Genomic DNA, 22897 nt, shown 5'->3' on the forward strand with positions numbered 1-22897 from the left:
CGGTCCAGATCAGCAGAGGAAAGGTGCCGGCAGAGTGGAAAACTGGAGAAACCCACAGGAGTGAGGATAGACTGTCAGATTGGAGGTGGACGTCAGAACAATCGGAACCGCAAGAAATTCAATCTATGACCTGGCCGTTAGATGCCCGAGTCTTTTCAAAAAGTGAATTAGTTATAATAATTCCCCGTGATCAAATAATAACAAGAGTGTAAAATGAGTTTGAGAGTAAGGAGGCATCGCAGGGAAGTGCGCAGTCAGCGCCCCGTGACATCGTGTCGCGCTGCGCTTAATGAGCTCACAGGGCGAGCGATGAGTTCCTGGTATGACATCATCGGTCGGTGAGAAGGCGACACCTCATTGACTGCAAGATTCTTCCAAAAGTCATTTGTCTTGCCTTCGCTTTCATGCAAACATCACACAACGGACCCGATTTACAAAGGTTTTAAACCGGATTGCGGATATACGGAAGCCGATCGACTTGCCGGGCGCACCCACGATTGCGTCTGCTAAACGTGCTAAATTGCCACGCAGCTCATTTTGGCCCTTCTGGGAGGACTATCTGCAAATTGATGAATGAATTTATCAAACCTGAGACGTCTTTGAAGCACGTCGCTACTCTGGACGTCTGAAGCACGTCCAGAGTAGCGCAGAGGGTTGCCATTTTGGGGCTTCCGAATGAGTTCAGGGCTTCTTCTTTTTTTTTTAACCTATCCTGCTAACCTTTAGCTGTCGAGCCATGCGGAACGGTGGCTCTGTGTGCCTTTTGTGCGGAACGGTTTTGCCGTGCAGTAGGGGACTTTGAAATACTCCCTTGGCTTATTTTTACATTATTCTGATGTTTATTGAAAATGCAGCCGCACAGACAAGGGTTTTAGGGGACAGAGAGAGGAATAGCGTGGACGAGGGGACTAGGGGGGAGAACCGCAGCAGAACAATAGCGAGACGGTCTAGAGATTTGAACACAAGTAACATTACGACAGTCAAATCATGTTATTATTTGCGGGTGGGGGGGCACACACCCGGTGAGGACACGCAATAACTAACCAAGAGAACGAGATGAGAGATCGCAGAAAAGCGCAAAAAACGGGAAATGAGCAAGGCGGCGCTACTGAGACATTGACACCGCGTCGCTGCCTGCACAGTACATTTGAATCCAAAAGCTGGTTTACTTTTTTTCGCCTTGTCGTGCGTCTTTTGACGTAATCCTGTAAATATCTGACGCCCGATGAAGTCATTTACCGAACGTTTTAAAGAACGTCGGCGGCGTGGGACAGGCAACACGTAATCCCGGATCGGACGACAAGACAAAAATCAGACGGCTGCGATAAATACATTTTCAAAAAACGCATAAATGCGCTCGTACGTTTACATAGCCAGGCAGAATGGATGACATATGGTTTTGTTTGTTAATATGCAATTAGCACCAGCTCCAACATGAAGCCGTGTGGCTGTTCCATGCGAATTGTTGACCATTTCCCCGCATGACACTGGACGGCAAAGTCAGTCAGAAAGATTACCGTCACGTCCGCCTTTATTTTTGTCGTGTTGCTGCCCAGTTAATTAGAACAGGAATTACCTGAGCGCTAATATCAGACACGGCACGAAGAGATGAAATGGACAAAATGATGAACTGCTCATATTGCATTGGAGAATACGGTAGACACGTTACATTGATGTTAACGTTGGCGGCTAAATACGCACCGAACTAGTTGACATTGTGCTACGTAAGCTCTTCAAAGAAGATAGAAATGGAATCTAAAGACCTCGCAAGACACGCAATGTCCCCACTCCCGCCACCTTATCATTGGCCTTTGTCTACCGCGCGCCGGCTACATCTCTAATCCGGACATATTTAGCTGGATAATCACCTTTATTATATAATCCTCAGGTTAGGTGAGGCTTTTCCTACATGCCTTGCTTATCATTCCAGTCAAACAAGACGGACATCGATACAGTCTTTTTGTGCCCGTCTAAGAAGGTAAGACTGCAAAGTTGCTGTGCTAATGAATTCCAGTTAAGTGTCATCTGGTTTTGCTCTGTGATGCTCCATAATTCACCGCGGCAGGGATCGGTTCCGGTTCATTTGTGAGCAGTTTCGTCTCCAACGCACAAATGACACCGACAGACGCTGAATTGAACGCGTGTTCCGCTTGCTTCGAGACGGCCGGGCTTCCAAGGGAAGGGGCTTCGTTTTGCTTTGGTTTCCTCACTCGGCCGCTCCCAATTCAATTCAAACCCAGCTCCGCCGCGCCACTTCCGAGAGCACAGACAAATATCTTCTGCTTAGACTTACAAAGCGAGGAGGAAAAAGGTTGAACGATCCCTCGCCCCTGATCGCTGGCAATATTGATGGAGACAGTTTGATTTTAGAGCCTTGATGCCAAATCAGCGGTGGTGGGTGAGCTCGCTCGGAGGAAGCAGGAGAGAGGTGCTCGAATAGGAGAAGGTAAGATGGAGTGCCAGAACCAATCGCATTGCTTTCCGATCAGCCGTTGGCTTGCTGGGCACGCCGGGAAAGATTGCCTTCAGGCTGGACAGCTCGCGATTTGAGTGATCACCCAAAGGAAAAGAAAAGAAAAGAAAAGAAAAGAAAAGAAAAGAAAAGAAAGAAAAGAAAGAAAGGAAAGGAAAAGAAAGGAAAGGAAAAAGAAAGAAGAAAGGAAAGGAAAGGAAAAGCCTAACCTCAACTGAACCCCATTTGGTCGATAAACTTTCAGAAGGAACTGGATGGATTCTTGGCGTTCTCTCTGGATCAGAAGCTCTTTTAATAACAAACACATTCGTTTGGGGAAAATCAAACTATCTGAGCTTGATGTGAAGTGAAGAAGTCAAATTGGATTAAGGTCCGTCGGGGGGAAGGGGTGGGGGTGACAAAAACTCCGCGGGAAAAGGGTGGAGTGTCCTCTCCGGGTCATGGGGGGAGATGGAGTTCGAGTATCTCGGTGTCTCGGTGACGAGCGAGGGAAAGATGGAAGGCGGATCGCAGTCACGCCAACTCCGTATCGGCCTGTGGCGGTGAAGAAGGATTCATCTCCGTTCCCGCCCTCACCCAAAGAACAAGATGCGGATACGAGCGGCAGGGTGCGGCGGGCACTTGCGCGAGCCGGTCAGGCGAGATACGTCGCAAAGTCGGCCGAGCCCTTCATTTTCAATCGACAAAAAAACGAAAGAATCATTTTGCCTTCGGAGAGTTAAGAACGGCATCAAAATCGGCTTCTCGGTGGGTGGAAGCGTCAACAAATGTCTTCCGTTCTTAAGGGTGGCAAATGGCTCTTTCGCTCTGTTGTGACTCAGATGCGGAAGTGTGTCTTTTTTTCATTGATCCTACTTCAAGATTAATTTGAAACACATTTGATTAATAACTGATCCATTTGGAGCCGAATGACACGACTTTGGGTCAAAACAGCGTTTCAGTTTTTTTCCACCCTAAAACCGCTTTTTGGTAGCTAATCCCTGCTTATTCAAGATTTGTATTTGTATTTTTTTTGGGGGGGGGGAGTTAAAAATAAATACATAAATTAGACAATCAAATCATTTAGGGGGGGTTGAGGAACACCACTGGATAAAGTTCAGTTTAAGAAAGGTATTAATTGAGTTTGTTTCTTTGATTTCTTCAAAGCATCGGTTGACACGTGACACTTTTCTACGTATTTGAGTGACGGCGGACAAGACGAATATGGTGCGCGCCTCTTGCAGTTCGATTCGATCTTTTTTCTAATCCTTGGAGTCAAATGTGTGCGTGTACAGGATGTCGACAGTGGCGTTCTTGTTTGTATGACATCAGTCATCAATCCCTGAAATCTATTTCGACTCTCCGTTCCCATGCTCACCGCTAACCCTCCAGAGAGGCCCTTCAAGCTCCCTCTTCTAGTCGCTTTTTGGGTTGTTTTTTTAAAGGCCAGTCCACGTGGCTCCCGATTTCATGATTTCAGTGAGCGTGATCGGCGGCAAGTGACCGCTTGGAGATGACTCAATGATTTGTGTGTTTTTTGTGCTCAGTCAGAATGAGAGCAATTCTTCCGGGAAACGATGAGATCGTCACCACAAAAAACAAATGTCCTCCAAAAGTGCGCATGAAAAAATGCAACAGGAACCTTCAACAAAGAATTCGACAAATCTGTTCCAGTAAACGGACTGCACGCTTGGAAATGTGTTTCTCATACACTGCAATGTACGTTCCGAATTTGATTCAGCATCCTAAAAGAAAGGTTGAACATTTTCTAACTTATTGATATTTGTAGTCGCTAAAATGTTCCCATTGAATTGAACTAAAATCACTTCGGTCACACTCGAGAAAACTCTCGGAATGAGACGTAATTGCATGACTGTTGTACTACATCGTATTGGTTATCGCCGTGTATTGTGTCTTGAATTTCAACATGCAGTTATAAGCAACAAACACATTAAATGCAGGCACGCGCATTGACATTTTGGGGGGCGTGTGCTCAAGCCAGAAAAGGGCACCCACCCATCGCCCAAAATGATTCATACAATTAAGAAAAAAACAGTAGTATGTATGTATTTCTGTTCCGTCAATAATATAACTATTAACAAAGGAGGTGAAGGGGTGCTGCAGTGGATATAAAAAGTTTACAAGCGCTGCCGATCTGCCCTTGAACACAATCGCATAGTCCATTGCGGGCATTCGCGCATATCAAGGTTTGTGTTCATAGCCACGAAAATAAGAGTCAAATTGAATTTGCCCTCGTGACAGAATGAAAGAACTTCGCGTCTTAGTGCGAGGGGTGCCTTGTTAGCGTTGGGATCATGAGATGAAAAGGAAATGCTTGTAAGTTTAAGGGCAGAAAGACAAATGTACAGGGCAAAGCTCAGAAGAAGTAATCCATCCATTACCCCGAAACAATGCAAAACAAATGAATCATCCGTGGATATCGCCATCATCAACCACCGATGCGGTTTCATGTAACAATTTCACATTGTTAACGTGAGCCGTCATCAAACTCGCCACGTGGTCACGCTGGACAAAAGATCGCTCGAGTCTTACTGCTGTGCTGACGTCAAGTAACTTCACGTCTTCCAACTTCTTCTTCTCCTTGAGATTGTTCCCAAGTTTGGAAAGTGTTGAAAGAAGCCACGAAAAGCAAAGCCTGAAGCGCTGACGTCGCAAACGTCCGAGGGACTATTTTTCCGTGTTTGTCTCGAAATGGACTGATGGATATAGATTCTTCGTTTCCCGCAGGATGTCTGGGAAAGGTGCAAAGGGAGGAGCTGATAGTCGACCTTCCTCTTCAGCCAGGTTGGTCGATTCTAACAATATGGCTCAACGATGGCCTGCTGTTTGGATCCAAAACCCATACATTTGTCTATTTTGAATAGGATTATTGTCAATGTTTATTTAACCCTGTTTTCCCCCTCCAAGCAATTCTCCTCGAGGGGGGAGGGCTCCGGCGGCCGGCAGATCTCCAACCTCCAGCAGATTCAAAAACAAGGCTCTTCAGCTCAGCCTCTCCAAGAAATTCTGGTTATTATCGATCTGTGTTTTTCATCAACGCTGTCACGGCTGCAAAACAAGCCCTCAAAGGGCCCACTTAAAGGACACTTCCCCAATTTCTCCAACACCCAAATGCAATGAGCCGTGTCAGCTGATTGGACTGTCATTTATTTCCCCAAGCAATTCTTTCAAAGTGGCTTTGATGCAGCAGTAGCTTTATGGGACTTTTGCCCCGCAAAATGTGTCAGTGTGTTTAAGTTGGGGTGGGAAATGAAAAAGCTGAGAGTCGGTTAAAACAGCGCACGCTTCACAGCTCCAAGTCTCCCACCGCTCAGAAGAAGGGCAACGGTGGCGGCGATCAGGAGAGTCGTCGACGCGGGAAACGGAGCCTCGGCAACGGCTCGGCGGCGGCTGCCGCCTACATCGCCTACCTCGACAAACTCTTTGGACAGGTCAGCTCAACCGCACGTCGACACTCGTATGCAGAAGTCACACTTCTTGGCTTTCTTCATCGCAAGGTCGCCATTTCACCTCATCAAAACGGCTTCAGAGTGTTTGGATGGCAAACCGCAGTCTACCTTAGCGTAGCGTTGTACTCGAGGTCCCACTAACCCCAGACCGAGACTTGCCCGAGACCAAGACAAGACCGAGACTTTTGGGAGTCGAGATCGAGGCGAGACCGAGACAAGTCGAGACCGTCAAAATCGATTTTAAAAACCATGACGAGGTTGAACAGTGAGAGAGCATTCTCTCTTGAATTTGAATTACATTCGAAATACATTTGACAGCCCAAAATATGGTGTGTGCAATTCTTCAAATGCACAACATGCAAAACTATCAAATATTAACCTTCCCCTCCCCCAACTCAATTCTCGCAAAAAACACACTTTTGTATGTATACAAAAATGCGGCTAACGCCACAAATGGTGAAGAAATAGCCCATTTAGTTGATTTGGCATGAGCTACTGCCAAAGCTTGAATCACATCTGATTTGAAGTGATATCCCGTTTTTTGATCTGTATGCTTTCATTTTAATGTGATATTGGTCCGCCCTTCGCAGCCGTAACAGCTTCAACTCTTGCGGGGAAGCTTTCAACAAGGTTTAGGAGGAGGTTGATGGGAATTTTTGCTCATTCTTCTCGGAGGATATTTGTGAGGTCACACGCAGATGTTGGACGACAAGGCCTGGCTCACCGGTGTTCTATGGGGTTGAGGTCAGGACTCTGTGCAGGCCAGTCAAGTTCATCCGTGTCTTTATGGACCTTGGTTTGTGCACTGGTGCACAGACATGTTGGAAGAGGAAGGGGTCATCCCCAAACTGTTTGCCTGTCCAAAATCTCTCGGTATGCTGCAGCTTTCGGAGTTCCTTTCACTGCAGCTCAGGGGCGAACATTTTGGACATTTCCAACTTTGTGGGGACAGTTTGGAGACGGCCCCTTCCTCCTCCAACACGACGCCGCATCAGTGGACAAATCACAGTTCATAAAGTTTGATGTGGATGAACTTGACTGGCCTGCACAAGCCTGACCTCAACCCTATAGATCACTTTTGGACGAATGAGAGCGGAGACTGAGAGCCAGGCCTTCTCGTCCGGATGCGCTTCTGGAGAAATGGTCCTAAATTCCCATGAACACACTCCTAAACCTTGTGGAAAGCCTACCAAGAAGAGTTTAAGATGTTAAGAGGGTGGACCGATGCTATATTAAACCCTACTTGATTAAGAAATGGATTTGACTTCAATTCATATCGGAGTCAAGGCAGGTGAGCACATACCTTTGGCAATATGGTGTAGAATACTGTTAAATAAGGACAATTTAAGCTGGAAATAGTCATCTCGGAAAGACAGGGTTCGATTTGCTAGTGTCGGTTAATGTTAGCTTAGCTGTGTTTAACAACTACGAATTGAAGGTATTTGTGGTTTCGGCAAGTACTCCTCCTTTTCATCGCAATAATGAAGAAGAAGAAGAATAGCAGATCAGCGCCGGTCTCGACCGGTCTCCGCGGAAAATCCCCAGTCCGACAGTGTTTGCTAACAACGAGGTGATTTGAAAAGAAAGCGAATCGCAAAAAGCAGCAGCGCACGGTACCGCGGAATTAGCAACAATTCCGCTCGACAGCTAGGTTTAGCACCTCTTTTTGACCGGTGGACATTCCCAAAAATGAAAACTTATTCCAACAGTTAGGGTTATAGTCATTAAGTCATGCTCGCAATGTAGCTGCCATGGCTAACATCGGCTTGTTTACAGTGCTAATTCTCGCGTAGCGTTGAGTTTAAGCCGGACGGCGTTCAGTGACTATTTATCGCGACGAGCCAGTTCGAGAATCGTGCACGTCGGTGAGGGGCGCGGCTTTGCTATCAAATCGTTTTGAATACTGAAAACTCTCGGGATGTCCACCAAGTGTGGTTTCAAAGTCTTTTTAGATTTGAAAGAATTCCTTACAATATTTTCCGGGCAGACCATCCGCTCGTGAGCAACGCGGAACGCGGGATAGTTGACTTCCTCTGTATGCTACGCTAAGGAGCTTCATTTGGATTGATGACATGATGACTTGAAGACTTGCTAAAATGTTGTTTTCTTTATGGCTCGTGCCTTTGGACAAAAGCTAAATACATATCTCATTTATTTATAGAAAAGTGACGGATGCACTAAACACTCGACTGTCATCTTCGGTGGCTCCGCGGTGACGGCTTGTGTTTAAAACAAAAGACGTTGTAGATGTTTAAAGTTGCTCGGGGTGCTTTGAAACGGGGAGGAAGTGCTTCGACCCGTTTGGCCAAATGCGGAAGTCGTTCGTGCCTATGCCGGACCGGGAGTGACAAACGCACGCCAATCACTCGACGGGTCGGGTCACGACACGGGACTGAATAACCGGCGGGCTCATGAAGGAGTCGTGTTTCGATCAAGAACCTACAAATGTACTCAGATAACATCTATTAGATTGCTGAAGCGCTAGTCATTATTTAGACTTTTTTTGGTTGTTTTTTTTTCCCCCCGTTTTATTCAATAGACCGCAGGGACGAGGTATGAATTTACCGAAACGTAAAACATTGAACTGACATTACAGTTACTTTGTCTTACAGAACAGATGCCTTTGTTGTGCGGACATAACGATCATTGATTGAGACTTTAAGCAGGAGGTGCCGTCTGCAGCCGACGCTCAAATGAACGCTCGCTTCGCAAGCCGGTAATTGCCGACACTGAGCAGGTCAAATGAGCGTGAAAAGTCAATATCATAGCGGACGATTCATTCCAAGCCGGGACGGCGTAACGACGAGCGCGGGGCGAACCCTTGACGAAATAATTCCACGAACCCGGACCGGCCTGGCCCGCCGCCGTCGCTGCGGGATCCGATTGAGCCGTAACGCCGTCGTGGAAACGCGGCGGTCTTGATCACAATGGCCGTAACGGACAACATGACTCGGATGTTTTTCCATCCTAATCGGCGGGCAAAGTCGTCCTCCGAGCGGGTGGAGTTTTCAAGCGTTTGTGTGGGTTGCGGGAGAAGAAGAAGAAGACAAAATCAATGAAAGGTAAAGTTGCAATGTTCTCAAATTCTCAGCCTAAGACTAAAAGGAATTGCATTTGTACCTAGAGAAGAAGAACACTGAAGACACCCATTGAAGAACATTTGAAATGTTTTCTTGCGCTATGTGCCCGGCCGACTTTGTGGCGACAGCCAATCGCGGGAAATCTAGAGGTCGCCCTGCATTCAATCAATGAAATGAATTGAGAATCCAGTTAATAAGGGAACATTTAGTCTCTTAAACAGACCTTTGTTGAAGACTTTTATGTATTTTCGTCAGCTTGATTGTGTTTCCTGTTATTACCAACACGGCGATAACATTTTCACTTTAGGAGCCCCGAATGAGGCCTCCTTACAAAACTCAAATCGTTTTTCATGCTTTGTCATTACAGGGACAGATTTAATATGACAGAAAAGAAAATCATGATCACCAAAGGGAGTCGTCTGCCTCAACATTTGATTGATGTTTCGAACTACAATGTGAGACGTTTCATAGGGTTTTGAAGGTAACTTGCTGTCAACCCGGGGGGAACGTCCAAAGGTGGGAGGAGACTCGTCCGGATTGGATTCTGCGGCGTACGCCGGCCGCGAATCACTCCAACTATTGAGCAGTAGTCGCTGTTGATGAGCTGACCTAAATCAGGTGGCATTCCGCAAAAGCCGCAGTCGGCTGCCGTCCCTTGACCTCAACAATGAGCTTCAATCTACTGTGACCGTCCATCCATGCATTTTCAACAGCGCTCATCCCGGTTAGGGTCCCCAGCTGACTCCGGGCGAAAGGCGGTCTAGACCCCGAAGCGGTCGCCAATCAGTCGCAGGGCACGTCTAGACACGGACGACCGTTCGCACTCGCATTCGCATTCGCGCCGCCCCTGAGCGGGAACTGAACCCACGCTGCCTGCACCAAAGCCAGGCGAGGGGACCGCTACCCCGTCGGCGACCTTACTGTGACCGGCACAGGTATATAATACAAACTTGCTTGTCTTCTTCGGGTTCCGTATTCCTACACAATAGATTTTTATGATCGTTCTCTTTCTCGCATAATCCTATTGCCTCACGTGTCTCGTTAGATACGCGTCTTGTTATTTACACCGAAACGCTTAAACAATGTTGTGCCATGAATGTTACAGTGCACGCTGGGAATTATGGGCATTTATTACAGTGCACGAGTTGTTCATTTCTGTAAATTCTAGTTATTTACCACATATTAGACAGTAGAACTCGTGTGAAGTGATTTTACAGTCATTAAATATCGTTTCTACTGCATCATGGGATTTTGTTTGCTGTCACGCACATTGTGAACAGAGAGTTTGTTTGTATTCATTGTGGCGCCGGTGAAGGAAAACGGGAGCTTTTTAGGCTTGCACAAGAAGTAGGCCGACCCGAGCAATCCCGAGGCAGTACACGCTTGTCGCTCGTACGTCACCAGGTAACGCTTCGCTTGGCCTATAGCAGAACCGGCCAGGATGGGACTATCGCACACGACCCACAGTCAGGGTTTCGTGAAAACAAAGTGCAACAAGAATGCAATGCGACACGCACAACGCACTACGGGTAACAAACACACGTGATTTGTGTTACGTTCATCCTTATCGTTCGCGAACATTCCGAATTAACGTCCTTTTTACGGGAACAGTTCAACATTGCGCGGCACGGTGCGTGCCGGGAACCACCCAGTTCCGCAATGGTGCTGCTTTCAAACTTAGCTTAGCATTAGGAGGCCGCGCTCACGGTCGAATCCAATATTTTATTGTGAAATAACGCAGTAATATGCTGATTTCACAGCACTTTAGTGAATTTGTACAAGTCTGCATTAAATCCTGCGAAAGTGAAATTTCAAATTGACACAGAGTAAGTGACTGTGTTTTTGTTTTTACAGTCATTGGTCGTTTTAAAAAACGACAGTGACCCTGCATGACCGAACCCAAAATCTCGTGATGCGGTGGAAACTACACTTCATTACTGTTGAATCACTTTGAAGGATTGTACTGTCCGCTATGCGGTGAACAACTGTACAATTGACAGAAATGATTCTCCAAAACCTTTGTGTGCTCGAAAGGCCATTTCCAGACGCTGAAAACAGAGCTCCGGGATGTCCTTCGGCTCACGCTATCTGCTTCCTCTCCTGCCACCGCGACACAGCTCAGAGGGTCCGCAAACTCTGCATTGGGCCCCGCGCACAATGGCGAAAAGGCTGAGGCAAGCACGCCATTCATCCCGCCTGCGGTGATCCTATTCCCTGCCTCGGTATTAATGAGCCCCTTAGCTAAGTTTACTGTCAGCCCTCGTTAGAGGAGGCTGGACAAGACAAGTGGATAATGAAAGAGAGTCGATGCATCGCACGCCTGACAGAAGTGACTCGACCGGATCGACTGCATCGACGGCCGCCGAAAGACGCAGAGGACAGAAATACAGAAATGACAATCGGCTGCTGGAGCAACTCATGCGTTGCAGCTGCATCTTTGTCCTTGTTCGAACATCCCGTTGGCTCTCGCGCGTCGACATACAGTGCGTCTCGTGAACAAAAAGTACTGGCCCCTTTCTCAACTTCTTCTACTTTCGCTTACTTCCCCCACTTTCATCTTTAAGATCAAACAAATATAACCCAAGTGAACTGTTTCAAAATGATGATTTCGTTCATTAAGAAAAAAAATAACTATTCAAAGTTACCTGGCCCTGTGTGAAAAGTCACGACCGCCTTTGTTAAATCACGAATCGTGGATAATCCCAATTTTGGGTTGGTCTACACTGATCACACCCGAGCGAGCTGGATGACCTGAGAAATCACTTCGACGGAACCAAATCGAGCCGGACAAAAGATCTAAAAAAGATCTACTTTTCCTCAACAAAATGACCTTCTGCGCTTCATTTACTCAGCCAAGACATTATTATGGTCTTCATTTGTTTTGGTCATTACAGGGTTACATACAAACGAATATTCATCATCGTAATCGTTCCCATGAAACCGCTTGGAGGGCTGGAGTAGGATCGCAAAAGAGAACAAATCCAGATAAAGGCGTGAACCCGAGATTTGAAATGCGGCGCACGCGGGAGGCCCGACCTGCGATGTTCCAAATGAAACGGAAGTGGCATTATTAAATAGAAGGATTTTGCATTCAATTCTTCACTCACGTGTCCCCGACTGGGAAATCGCGAGAAGTTAGGCACTCTCGAGCCGCTGCGCTTCATTGAATGATTCGATGGAGTTGTTATGTCTTGTCTATGTTTAAAGTCGCCTGCCAAGGGCCCACCAATGCAAATTAGCGGCATGCAAATTTGGACTGCTGTTCATTGACGTGCATTGTCCCTTTTAACTAAATACTGTAAATAGAGAAATAAATTGTCTCTTGCAATTACCAAGAAGTGGAGTTTGAACGAGATAAGGCTCAGTGCATGTTTACAAATATGCAAATGAGGCTCTTGTCTTGAGGACGGAGGCAAATGATGGGGAATGAACCCTCACGGCGCAGGTGTGTTACTTGAGGTTAAAGGCCGGCCTCGGGAGGCGTTTCTGCCCCATTCGGAGGGACTCGTTCACCAGCGACGCTCGCCCTTCGGAACAGCTTCCCGGCACCGAATGGCCGTCTCGCCGGCTTCCGGCTTTGCGAGATGGGTGGCGCCTCGGGTGACGGAAGGAGAACGCGAGGAGGGAGAGTCGGCCTGAGCAAATGTCAACACGAGGTAGAGCATACAGAACGCTTGACACGTGTGCGAAGGGTGAGGCTTTGCGCGCCGGCCGTCTTTCTCCGCCTCGCCGTCGCGCTCGCTTACGTGCGGGTGGCCGAGCGTATGCCGCTTCCCTCTGGAGGCCGCGGCTGTCGTCGAGCGTGGGCGTCATTTTGCAAAGGAGCGGGAAACGTGGCAGGGCGAAGCCCATCCCGTTCGACCCGGGCGTTATTCTCGTTGGGTCGTCACTCACGGATTATCACCGCCGTGTTTCTCAGGAGAATTTGCCCCTCGAAAGTCACCGAGATGTATTTTTTGAAATATTTGTTGCCGTTCCTCCGGATCTTTTCTTGTTTGATAAGCTTGCGGAGAGAGTCAACGATCACGCCAAGAAACACGTTCAATTGCGTATGAAGTTTTTACAGCAAGCTGGCCTTCTCGTTCTGTCCCCTTTTAAGCGTCGGTCACATCGCTTCCCGTTGTTATCTTGATAGCGTCAACCCCGATCGCAAAGAAGTCAGCAAGTGGGTGTGTGGGCGCCGTGCTCGACACATTTGTAACCTCGATTGGGGCAAAGAGTGACAAACGGTTGCCTAAAGCCTGATCAGATCGTGCTCATCGATGTTTCAAACAACGGTTTTGAGATCATACCCCGCAGCGCGACGCGCTCTTGTCACTAAATCCGACGTCTTTCCTCTTTGTGCCGCGGAGGAGCGAGAGCTGATGCCTCTGGAGTTCGACGGTAAGACGCCGTTTGTGCCGCTCGCGTCATTGAACTTTGACGATCATGCTGAGATTTACTTCTGTAAAGATTCTGGCCGAACCTCCTTTATGAAGATCCATCTGTCAGAAAAGTACGGAGAGTCGCGGTCTTTCCGATCGGGTTCCCAAGGCGCCGTCAGATCTCGTTTCGATATTCTGCCCTCGAGTCCGAAACGCTCTCAAACCGCCTGGAGACGTGTTGCCCCAACTGTTTATGTATTCACGTCTTAACCCAGCACAGCTTCGCTGTTTTAATGACCTTTTTCACAGCCGTCATTTTTGATGGAGGAACACAGCGAATCGTAGGACAGATGCACTTATCAGGATCCCAGCAACAATACAACAAGTGAAGGTCGGTGCCCCGCGGGCCAGCGAAGAGTGAGAGATGCCGATTTGGTGAAGATCCAAGAAGTAAAGCTATAGCTATATAGCGATAGACAAAGCCGAAGAGAGGAGGGGGCTTACGACATCGCCGCTCTCCCACTTACGACGCCGTCCTTGCGTCCATTCCAAAGAAACTCGATAATCCGCCCTCCGACAAACGGCACGGCCTCCTTGACGACTCGACTGCTTTATAACTCGACGGAATATCAACGAGGGACTTTCCGCCCGACGACTCGGGTGGACGGACGACGGCCGCCCGACCGGACGGCTTAACGGCATCGCAAAAGAATGATTCCGTGCGCGCTGCGGGCTGTGCCTCCGATAGTCGGAAATAGGAAATCGAGTTGAGTTTTCCGCACCGACGCCGGCAAGCGTGAGTCTCGTCGCGCGAACCGACGAAGCCCGCCCGCCCGCCCGCCCGCTCGCTCCGAAGACAGCCCGAACGTCTTCGAAGCCGACCGCGACGGTCTCGCTCTCATCTTTTCAATGCTTTGAGAAAGGATATAAAAGCATCTCACCGGGTCGCAGTCAGCTGAGCTCACACGAATGGCATAATTGCTCGAGTCATTGTCGAACTCAAAAAAAAAAAAAAACACAGGAAATTCATCTTCGTGTGTTAGCATGACCTGAATGAGCCGCATTCTCCACTGACATCATCCGGCCATCCCTTTTCCGTAGCGCTTCCCCTCCCGCGGGACACGGGCGTGCTGGCGCCCGTCCCGGCTGACTCCGGGCGAGGGGCGGGTCGCTCCCTGAACCGGTCGCCAGCCATTCGCAGTTACACACGTAAACAACCAACCATTCACACTGAAATTCACACCTACGGGCAATTTCGAGTCTTCAATCAACCTAGCGTGCGCGTTCGGGGAGGTGCGCCCGGATAAAAGCCGCGCAGGCACGCGGAGAACACGCAAACTCCACACGGGCGGGGCCGGATTTCAACCCGCAATGTGCTAACCGGTCGCCCACCGTGCTGCCGCACTGACGTCAAGAAAGAAATCAGAATAATGATTGTTCAAGCACGTCGGCGTTTTTTTCTATTCCTATTGCGACGGTCCGTTCGAAATGACTCGGGCAATTTTTCGATGAGGCTAACATATAAGGACGAAACTCAGCGTTTGAGTTTGAGTTTGAAATCTATCTTTTGTGACGCCAGTTCCGGAACTATTCCAATATTTATGAGTTTATTTGTGTTGGACTCTTGTCACGACACCATTTTTACAAGTTTATGGCGTGTTTGTGTGCGCGTTAGAGTTGCGAGAGGCCTTCAAGGAGTTTGACTACGACGCGGACGGCTTCATACATTACAAAGACATCGCCGACTGCATGAGGACCATGGGCTACATGCCGACCGAAATGGAACTGATCGAGATCATCCAGCAGATCAAGATGAGATGTGCGTATTGGTTTGTTGGTTTGTCTATTATTACTCCCTCACGAGATATGACCGATGGCGCCATCGCAGGTGAGTGAGCAAGTGTGTGTAACGTGTAACGTGTAACGTGTAACGTGTCGGGGAGTGTCTTGCCCCCGTCCGGAAGTGATGTTTGTCTTTGAAGCCGGGGACATCGGATTGGAGGCATTTTGTCGGACCGGTGCACGTGCGGCGCTGCACGCTTTTAGAGGAGGAAAGAAAACAAAAACAGGACTTTGGGCCTCAATATGCAAACAAAAACACGCAACGCAGTATTGAAAGTATTGCGCAGTTCACGAGGTCGATACTGTACTTTCCGTGATAAATCTGAACGGAGCCAAATGTCCATCATGAGGTGGATGTGAGAACGGCGACCCAGGTGAGGTTGACATTTTTGGCTTTGCCGCTGTGCCGTCAGTTTGCTCTGCTGCCTTCAGGTGGCCAAAACGCATCCCATCCGAACAGATTCACGCGCGCTCAAAACGTCCTCGCCCGGTACGCCGCCCAGCTAGTCAGCGCGCTCTTCTGGCCTCGCGCAGGGGGCGGCCACGTGGACTTCGACGACTTCTGCCAGTTAATGGGCCCCAGGATGCTGGCGGAGACCGCTCACATGCTCGGGCTCAAGGAGCTGCGCTGCGCCTTCAAACAGGTACGCATCGAGCGGTACGCTCTGGCACTCGGAATATTAACAATACTCCATCGTGGCTCCTGCACGCACGGGCACGGCTCAGCACCCGGAGCCTCACGGCGCGATTCCTGTCCGCCACGACGTTGTCAATAAAGCCGAGCCCCGGTCGCGTCGAGACGTTCAGAAGCGTATTGCCGCAAAAGATCTCGCCAGCACACGCTGACACTAGAAAAAGAGTCACTGAAGTCAACTTGAATTGTTGTTTGGCACTTTAAAACTATCCTTTGTATTTGTGATGTATTGCGGTTATTATGGATGGACGGATGGGTATTTTGTCTCAAATTGTTTTGTGGCCCACCCGGGCGGTATCTCCTTCTCGCTGGGATCCTCTACCGGAGGCCTGGGCGCTTGAGGGTTCTGCGCGGGATCTTAGCTGCTCCCGGTATTGCGCTCTTCCGGACGCAGATGCGCGATGTTGTTCCTGGCAACTGCCGGCGCATCCTCCCGGCTCGGGGGGGTCGCCCCGATCGATCCGGGCACCGCCGTTGCCTTTTCGCCATCCGCATTTTCTTGAGTTCTTCCTTCAGTCCTGGCTATTTCTCCAGCTTTTTGTGTTCCTTGTCTCGTGTGTCGCGATCACTCGCGATCGCTACGTCAATCACGACCGCTGTTCATCCACCACTGACTGGTTTGTCAGTCTGGATCTGGAAGTCCCGCGGGATCTCGGCCCGGTCGGGTGGGGTCTGCCATCTTGATTCTGGGACCTCCTGTCCATATTTGGTACAGATGGTCCAGTACACTATTCCTGCTTCCTGGTTATGACTATTTTAGTTTGAATTTGTTTTTAAATATAACTGCGACATAATAGCGGTAGAGTTAAGAAGAAGAAGAAGAGGGATTAAATCGGGTAAGAGACCACTGCAGGCCCAGGTACTGAATGCACGGCCGGCCGCAAAGTCAGGAGAACAAGATTTTTAAGTCCCGCTTTGTCCTCCAAGCAAAATCCTGATGTGACCAAGCAAGACACATTTGATTATTTTGCCCAATTTGTAAGCAAGCCTCTCGCCCGGCCGGGCACGGTTCGGGGGGATTATTAATGATTTCCGCCGAACGGACGACACCGACATAAAATGGGCTTTGTGCTAATAAATATGAAAGACCGCCTGCCACGCTACGCTGCACGCACCGCGCTCTTGATTTATATGGGCAGAGTCTCATTGGGAATATCGTCTCATGCATCAAATTGGATTACATTTTAGCAGCTCTTCATTACATCTACTCAACGGTTCATGAGTTGGTTTGACTGTTTTGTTACTCAAGTGAATAAATCTACAATTAAGAGCTTGTTTGTATTTACAGTAAATATATTTGACAATGTGCCATACCAGTCCCTTGTAGTATGGCAAAAGTAGTTTTGTGTGTTGAGCTTTTCATGTGGAGTTGAACTCAAACTAACCCCAATTCCAATGAAGTCGGGACGTTGTGTTAAACATAAATCAAAACAGAATTCGATGATTTGCAAATCATGTTCGACCTCTATTTCATTGAATACGCGACAAAGACTACAAAGATATTTCATGTTCAAACTGATCCACTTGATTGTTTTTGGCAAATAATCATGAACTTGGAATTTGATGGCTGCAACACGTTCCCAAAAAGCTGGGACAGGCGGGTGGCAAAAAAGACGGAGAAAGTTGAGGAACGTGTTCGGAACATCCCGCAGGTGAACAGGCTCATTGGGAACAAGCGGGGGCCGTGATTGGGTAGAAAAGTCCAACGGTTGAAGGACAATGTGCCTCAACGTACAATTGCAAGGAATTTAGGGATTTCATCATCTACGGTCCATAATATCGTCATCAAAAGGTTCCGAGAATCTGGAGAAATCACCGCATGGAAGCGGCGAGGCCCAAAACCGACATCGAACGCCCGTGACCTTCGATCCCTCGGGAGGCGGCACGGCATCAAAAAGCGACATCGATGTGTAAAGGATATCGCCGCGTGGGCTCAGGAACACTTCAGAAAACCAACGTCAGTCAATACAGTGCGGCGCTACGTCCGTATGTGCAACTTGAAACTCTACTATGCAACGCAAAAGCCATTTATCAACAACAACAACCAGAAACGCCGCCGGCTTCTCCGGGCCGGAGCTCATCTAAGACGGACCGACGCAAAGCGGAAAAGTGTTCCGTGGTCCGACGAGTCCGCATTTCAAATTGTTTTTGGAAATTGTGGACGTCGTGTCCTCCGGGCCAAAGAGGAAAAGAACCCTCCGGACCGTTATGGACGCAAAGTTCAAAAGCCCGCATCTGTGATGGTACGGGGCTGTGTTAGTGCCAATGGCATGGGTCACTTACACATCTGTGAAGGCACCATTCATGCTGAAAGGTACATACAGGTTTTGGAGAAACATACGCTGCCATCCAAGCGACGTCTTTTTCACGGACGCCCCTGCTTATTTCAGCAAGGCGATGCCAAACCACATTCTGCACGTGTTACAACAGCGTGGCTTCGTCGTAAAAGAGCGCGGGTACGAGACGGGCCCGCCTGCAGTCCAGACCTGCCTCCCATTGAAAACGTGCGACGCATTATGAAGCGTAAAATCCGACAACAGAGACCCCGGACTGTTGAACGGCTGAAGCTGTACATCGAGCGAGAATGGGAAAGAATTCCACCAGGAAAGCTTCAGCAATGAGTGTCCTCAGTTCAAGAAAAGGTGATGTAACACAGCGGTAAGCATGAGCCCGTCCCAGCTTTTTGGGAACGTTTTGCAGCCATCAAATTCGAAGTTCCTGATTATTTGCTCAAAACAATCAAGTGGATCAGTTTGAACATGACATATCTTGTCTTTGTGGTGTGTTCAATGAAATAGAGGTCGAACATGATTTGCAAATCATTGTATTCTGTTTTATTTGTTTCACACAATTGGAATTGGGGTTGTACATTGATAACATTTGCAAGCCCACTAAGGAAATACGGAGCGCGGCAAGCGCAACACGACGGATGGCTCGTTTCTGTCCCGACCAAGCACGTCAAACGCCAGACAATCTGGAAGATTATCTTTAGGAGCGGATTGGTCCCCATTTTAGGCTCCGACTCCGAAACAGGCCGGTCCGACCGTCTCAAATAATGAACGCGTTCAATATTTACGAGCAAAAGTCTTCGCGTGTGCGGCGGAAGCCGACGTCTCCCCCGAGCCACGACGCCGAGAACGGTGACGCGGAACGCAACGCGGCCAATCGACGAGCCCCCCGACTCGACAAAAGGAAACGACCGTGACTAAAAACGAGCACGTCTTACGCGATGAAAATGTGTGGTATTTGATTGACAGTTGAGCAGGGTGTGATTTCAGCCCATTCCGCACACACATGTGACAGGGGAGACAACGGGTTGATTTGTCACGATTTGAAAGCCTCATTTTACAATTTTTGAAGTCACTCAAATTTGGCAGGGTTGTTAACAACACTTCTCTGTTTTGTGTCAAATGTATTGAATTATTTGATTTGAATGGTGAATTCCTTTAATAGTCACGACTCGAATATTGAGGTCAATGATCGGCCAAATTCATTAGGACAAATCCACGGATGCCTGGCCTACAGACTTGACACCCTTTTTTGTGACTGCAACCCCTGAAATGTTGCTCTCAGTCAAGCTTGTGTGCTCGCAGTTTTTTTATTTTGTTTTATTTTTGTCGGTCACGTGTCTCGGCGCGGAGCGCTTCTTGCGACACGGTCGGCTCCGAAAATCATCGGTCACAGGAGAGAGACGAGCGACTCCGAGAATTCCTTTTCCGAGACTGACGCCTCGCGAGTCAGCATCCGCCCTTTCGAGCCGTTCGCAACTTTCTAAGGACCTCACGGAGCCCCGCGACAGCCCGTCGCTTTCGTTTCAATCTGAAGAAGACTTTTTAATGTGGCTTTTAAGAAGCTCGCCATCGTTCGCGCCGGGAAGTTCTCTCATCCTCGGTTCCGACTTCCTTGGCAGTTCGACTGCAACGGGGACGGTAAGATCACGCCGGAGGAGCTGAAGGACGGCATGAAGACCCTCCTCGGCGAGAAGCTGAAGAAGGGCGAGCTGGAGGAGATCCTCGGTGACATCGACCTAAACAAAGATGGCCACATCGACTTTGACGGTGAGCAGCCGGGGGGAGCAAAGAACGCGGATGACGGAACAAGAAAGCAAAGTCGACCTCCATCACGGCTCGAACATTCGTCACGGGGTAAACAAATCAACGGGCGAGCGGCTAGGGTTGAAGTTCACGGCGACCCGGGCGCCCCCCCGTCTCGCTCGAAGTCGACGCGGGGCGGGACGGGGGCGCTCGCCGAGGGCGGCGCCGGCGGTAGTTCTGGGACTTCGAATCTTGCTGCGTTCGGGGTCACGTGCGAGCCGGGGCCGAGCCGGGCTAACTTTGGGCGAGGGGCCGGCCGGGTACGCAGCGGGCTAGCCCTCGGCACCGCCGCAAGTCGGGATCTCGGCTCCGGCCTTCCTGCGTGCTGTTTCGAAAACGTGCGAGTTAAGTTCGTCGAAGGCTAAATCGCCGGTGTCAAACTCAAGGCCCGGGGGCCAGATCCGGTCATTTTACGTGGCCCTGGAAAGCGAATCATCTTTCTTGCTAAAATACCCAAATTGACAGGAAAATGTCAACAAAGACCGTTCCTTCTTTCTGACGCACGTGATGATTCGCCGATCTGTCCAACGCCGCAGTGTCGCGCGAGGTGGACTTACTCCATGTCAGATTTGTTTGGCCTGAAATCGCTTCGATCCCGGCACCCGCCCGTCCCTCGTTCGCCGTCGTAGCGGCCCTCCGAGGTAAACCGCAACCACGACCCCTGCTCTAAATTGAGCGTCCGCGCGCGCGCCACGCCCAACGTCCTCCGGGACAGACTCCGGCTCACCTCGGCCCTCGTGAAAACAAGCTACATTGGAAAACGCGTGGCCGGACGGACCCTTTCGATTTCTTCAGATATTTAACAATTCCAGGTTGCGCGCGATGTCGACTGCCGCCCGACGGGCCCGGAAGACCGGCGGCAGGTGCGGGTCTCGGTCTCGCATTTGCCGGCCGGTCAGGATAGCGAGCTGGGGGCCCGAGGTGCGGTTGCATCGCTCCGGCGGCCTGCCACTCTGGGGGCCGAGCGGCGTCGTACGGGTCTTTTCGACGCCCGGCAAAGCGTCGTCCCCGCTCGCCGGCGAAACATCCCGTCGACCGGGTGCTCGGCGCGAGCCTCCGGCCCCTCGGTGAAGTAGTCCATTGCGTTCTCTTGTTCCGAGACCGAGAAAGGGCCCCGCCGGCTGGTACCGTTGTGAGGAGACACGTGAGCGCCGGCGTCCTCTGTCCTTCCTGGGAGGCGTAGAGGTCGCCGCGGTGCACGTGGAGCTCCACGTCGCGGCGACAGCCAGGCCGGTGGGACCGGGAGCGGATACGTCGGAGGGTCGCCGTTTGTCCCTCGTTTGGGGTGACCTCCGACTCCGTCAGACTGAGCGCCGCAGCCCAAATATTCAAACGAGGCATCCCGGCGTGCGTGCGTGCGTGCGTTTTGGCGCTTCCGAGCAGATCACAACTTGACTCACGTGAGCTTGGTGAACCCGGCGTGACGTGAAGTTCGGAGCGTTTGCGTGAACTCGGCATGTGACGACGATGTCCTTCCGGGATCATGAGCAACTGCTGACCGTCTCCCTCCCCTCCGCAGAGTTCGCGATGATGCTCTCTGCTCGGTGAGCTCCGACGGCCGATGAGGACGGCGCCGCGACCTGCTTTCCTTCACTTTGTCCCGTGACACGCGTGTGCATTATTTGTGGTGTGTAGTAAAAGAGAAATAGTCAGACATTTTACGTTCGCAATGGAGGGGATTTAGTGCAAAGGGTGAGTTGTGACGACGCATTTTCTGGAAGCGTCGATGCCGCTCTGTCGCCCCCTCGTGGCTGCGGAGGGTACCGCGTTCGCGCATACAGAGGGGCGACCTGTGGTTCCAGCGCTCTGTGGGAGCCACAAGCGAGTCACCAGCAAGTCTGCAGTCGTCACCTTCGAGTCTCGGGCGAGTCCCAAGTTCCTGTCCAGCCAAGTCGGAAGTAGGAAATCAACTCACTCGCTCAAAACAGATTGGGAGTGAGAAGCCAATGTTTTTCCACTTATTGGAGCAAAATGTCCATTTCAAAATCAAAATGCGTTCCATGAACGACGTTTGAAATCAATGTATGTATACCATTATTATTACCATATAAAAGAATACGTTATTTGTTTCCCCTAACGTTTACATGAGTGTTACAGCTGCCAATATACCCATTATTTTCAAATATACTTTATGTGCGAGTAAAGGGGTTTCAAACCAGTTTAAAACTACTTGCAGTTATGTTGCCAATCTGTTTCACAAACGTGTGTGTGTGTGTGAATGGGTGAAAATGGGTGAAATTAACGTGAGGAAGTCCAGTCGGTTCGCGTGCATTCGTTTACGGGCGGGCCTGCCACATCCAATATGGCGGACATGCTGCGACGCAACAGGCCCACCGAAAGGTCGGTCGATGCTGAAATTGCGATCTTCTGTAGCTTCGATTGCAGTCTCCGCCAATTGTGAAGCGAACCTAGCTAGCTCACCCGCATCGGACAAGATGAACGCGCATCTTGTCCACCTTCCGTCCTTGACTCGCAAACCTGGCATGTCGCTCGTCACCGCCCAAAGAAGCCGCCGTGACCCTTCATGCGATCCGTCTTGCACCGTCGCCACAATGTCACTCGTCGAGTCGAGGCTCACAAAATTCACTTTGTCCTCCCTCAATTTTAGCCGATCAAGTCCTCAAATCAGCGAGCGTGGGTCACGTGACTCGCGTCCCCCACCTGCGGCCCAGCGGGACCCCAAAAGGGCCCGCGCGCATCCTCGCTGCCGCGAGTCTGAACACTTTCGTTTCTTTTCAATGTTAAATATGGAATGTGGGGTTCCCAGAAAATGTCAACTCCGGTGCGGCTTTATTTGCTGGGTTCCGACTTCTTCACACATTTGTATACCGTTTTCAATCAATATTTTTATAAAAACTGAGATGAAAAAAAGATCAAAACGTAAAAGAAAACAGTCTTCCA

At 49.6% G+C, this 22897-nt stretch overlaps 1 protein-coding gene across 5 annotated transcripts; it reads left to right on the forward strand.

The window, feature by feature from the left end:
* Positions 1-1614: 1614 nt before the first annotated feature.
* On the forward strand, positions 1615-22165 carry cabp4 (calcium binding protein 4). 5 transcript variants are annotated; one of them, XM_061679541.1, is made up of 9 exons: positions 1622-1978; positions 5201-5257; positions 5381-5482; positions 5766-5904; positions 13355-13385; positions 15042-15185; positions 15641-15852; positions 19813-19960; positions 21516-22165. In XM_061679541.1, the coding sequence occupies exons 2-9, from the start codon at positions 5202-5204 to the stop codon at positions 21542-21544; spliced, it is 861 nt and encodes a 286-aa protein (XP_061535525.1). In that variant the 5' UTR covers positions 1622-1978; position 5201; the 3' UTR covers positions 21545-22165. The 5 variants fall into 5 exon arrangements, with proteins under 5 accessions (XP_061535527.1, XP_061535525.1, XP_061535526.1 ...); XM_061679542.1 differs by having other exon boundaries at positions 15743-15852; XM_061679543.1 differs by lacking the exon at positions 19813-19960 and having other exon boundaries at positions 1615-1978.
* The last annotated feature ends 732 nt before the right edge of the window (positions 22166-22897 follow it).

The sequence above is a fragment of the Phycodurus eques genome, chromosome 6 (assembly GCF_024500275.1).
Source record: "Phycodurus eques isolate BA_2022a chromosome 6, UOR_Pequ_1.1, whole genome shotgun sequence".
NCBI lineage: Eukaryota > Metazoa > Chordata > Actinopteri > Syngnathiformes > Syngnathidae > Phycodurus > Phycodurus eques.

Excerpts from the sequence above, each read along its gene's own strand:
- cabp4 (XM_061679541.1), top strand. The coding sequence starts at position 5,202 with ATGTCTGGGAAAGGTGCAAAGGGAGGAGCTGATAGTCGACCTTCCTCT. Across the intron at positions 13,386-15,041 it reads GATGCCTCTGGAGTTCGACG|AGTTGCGAGAGGCCTTCAAG; the intron begins GTAAGACGCCGT and ends TGTGCGCGTTAG. Across the intron at positions 19,961-21,515 it reads TGGCCACATCGACTTTGACG|AGTTCGCGATGATGCTCTCT; the intron begins GTGAGCAGCCGG and ends TCCCCTCCGCAG.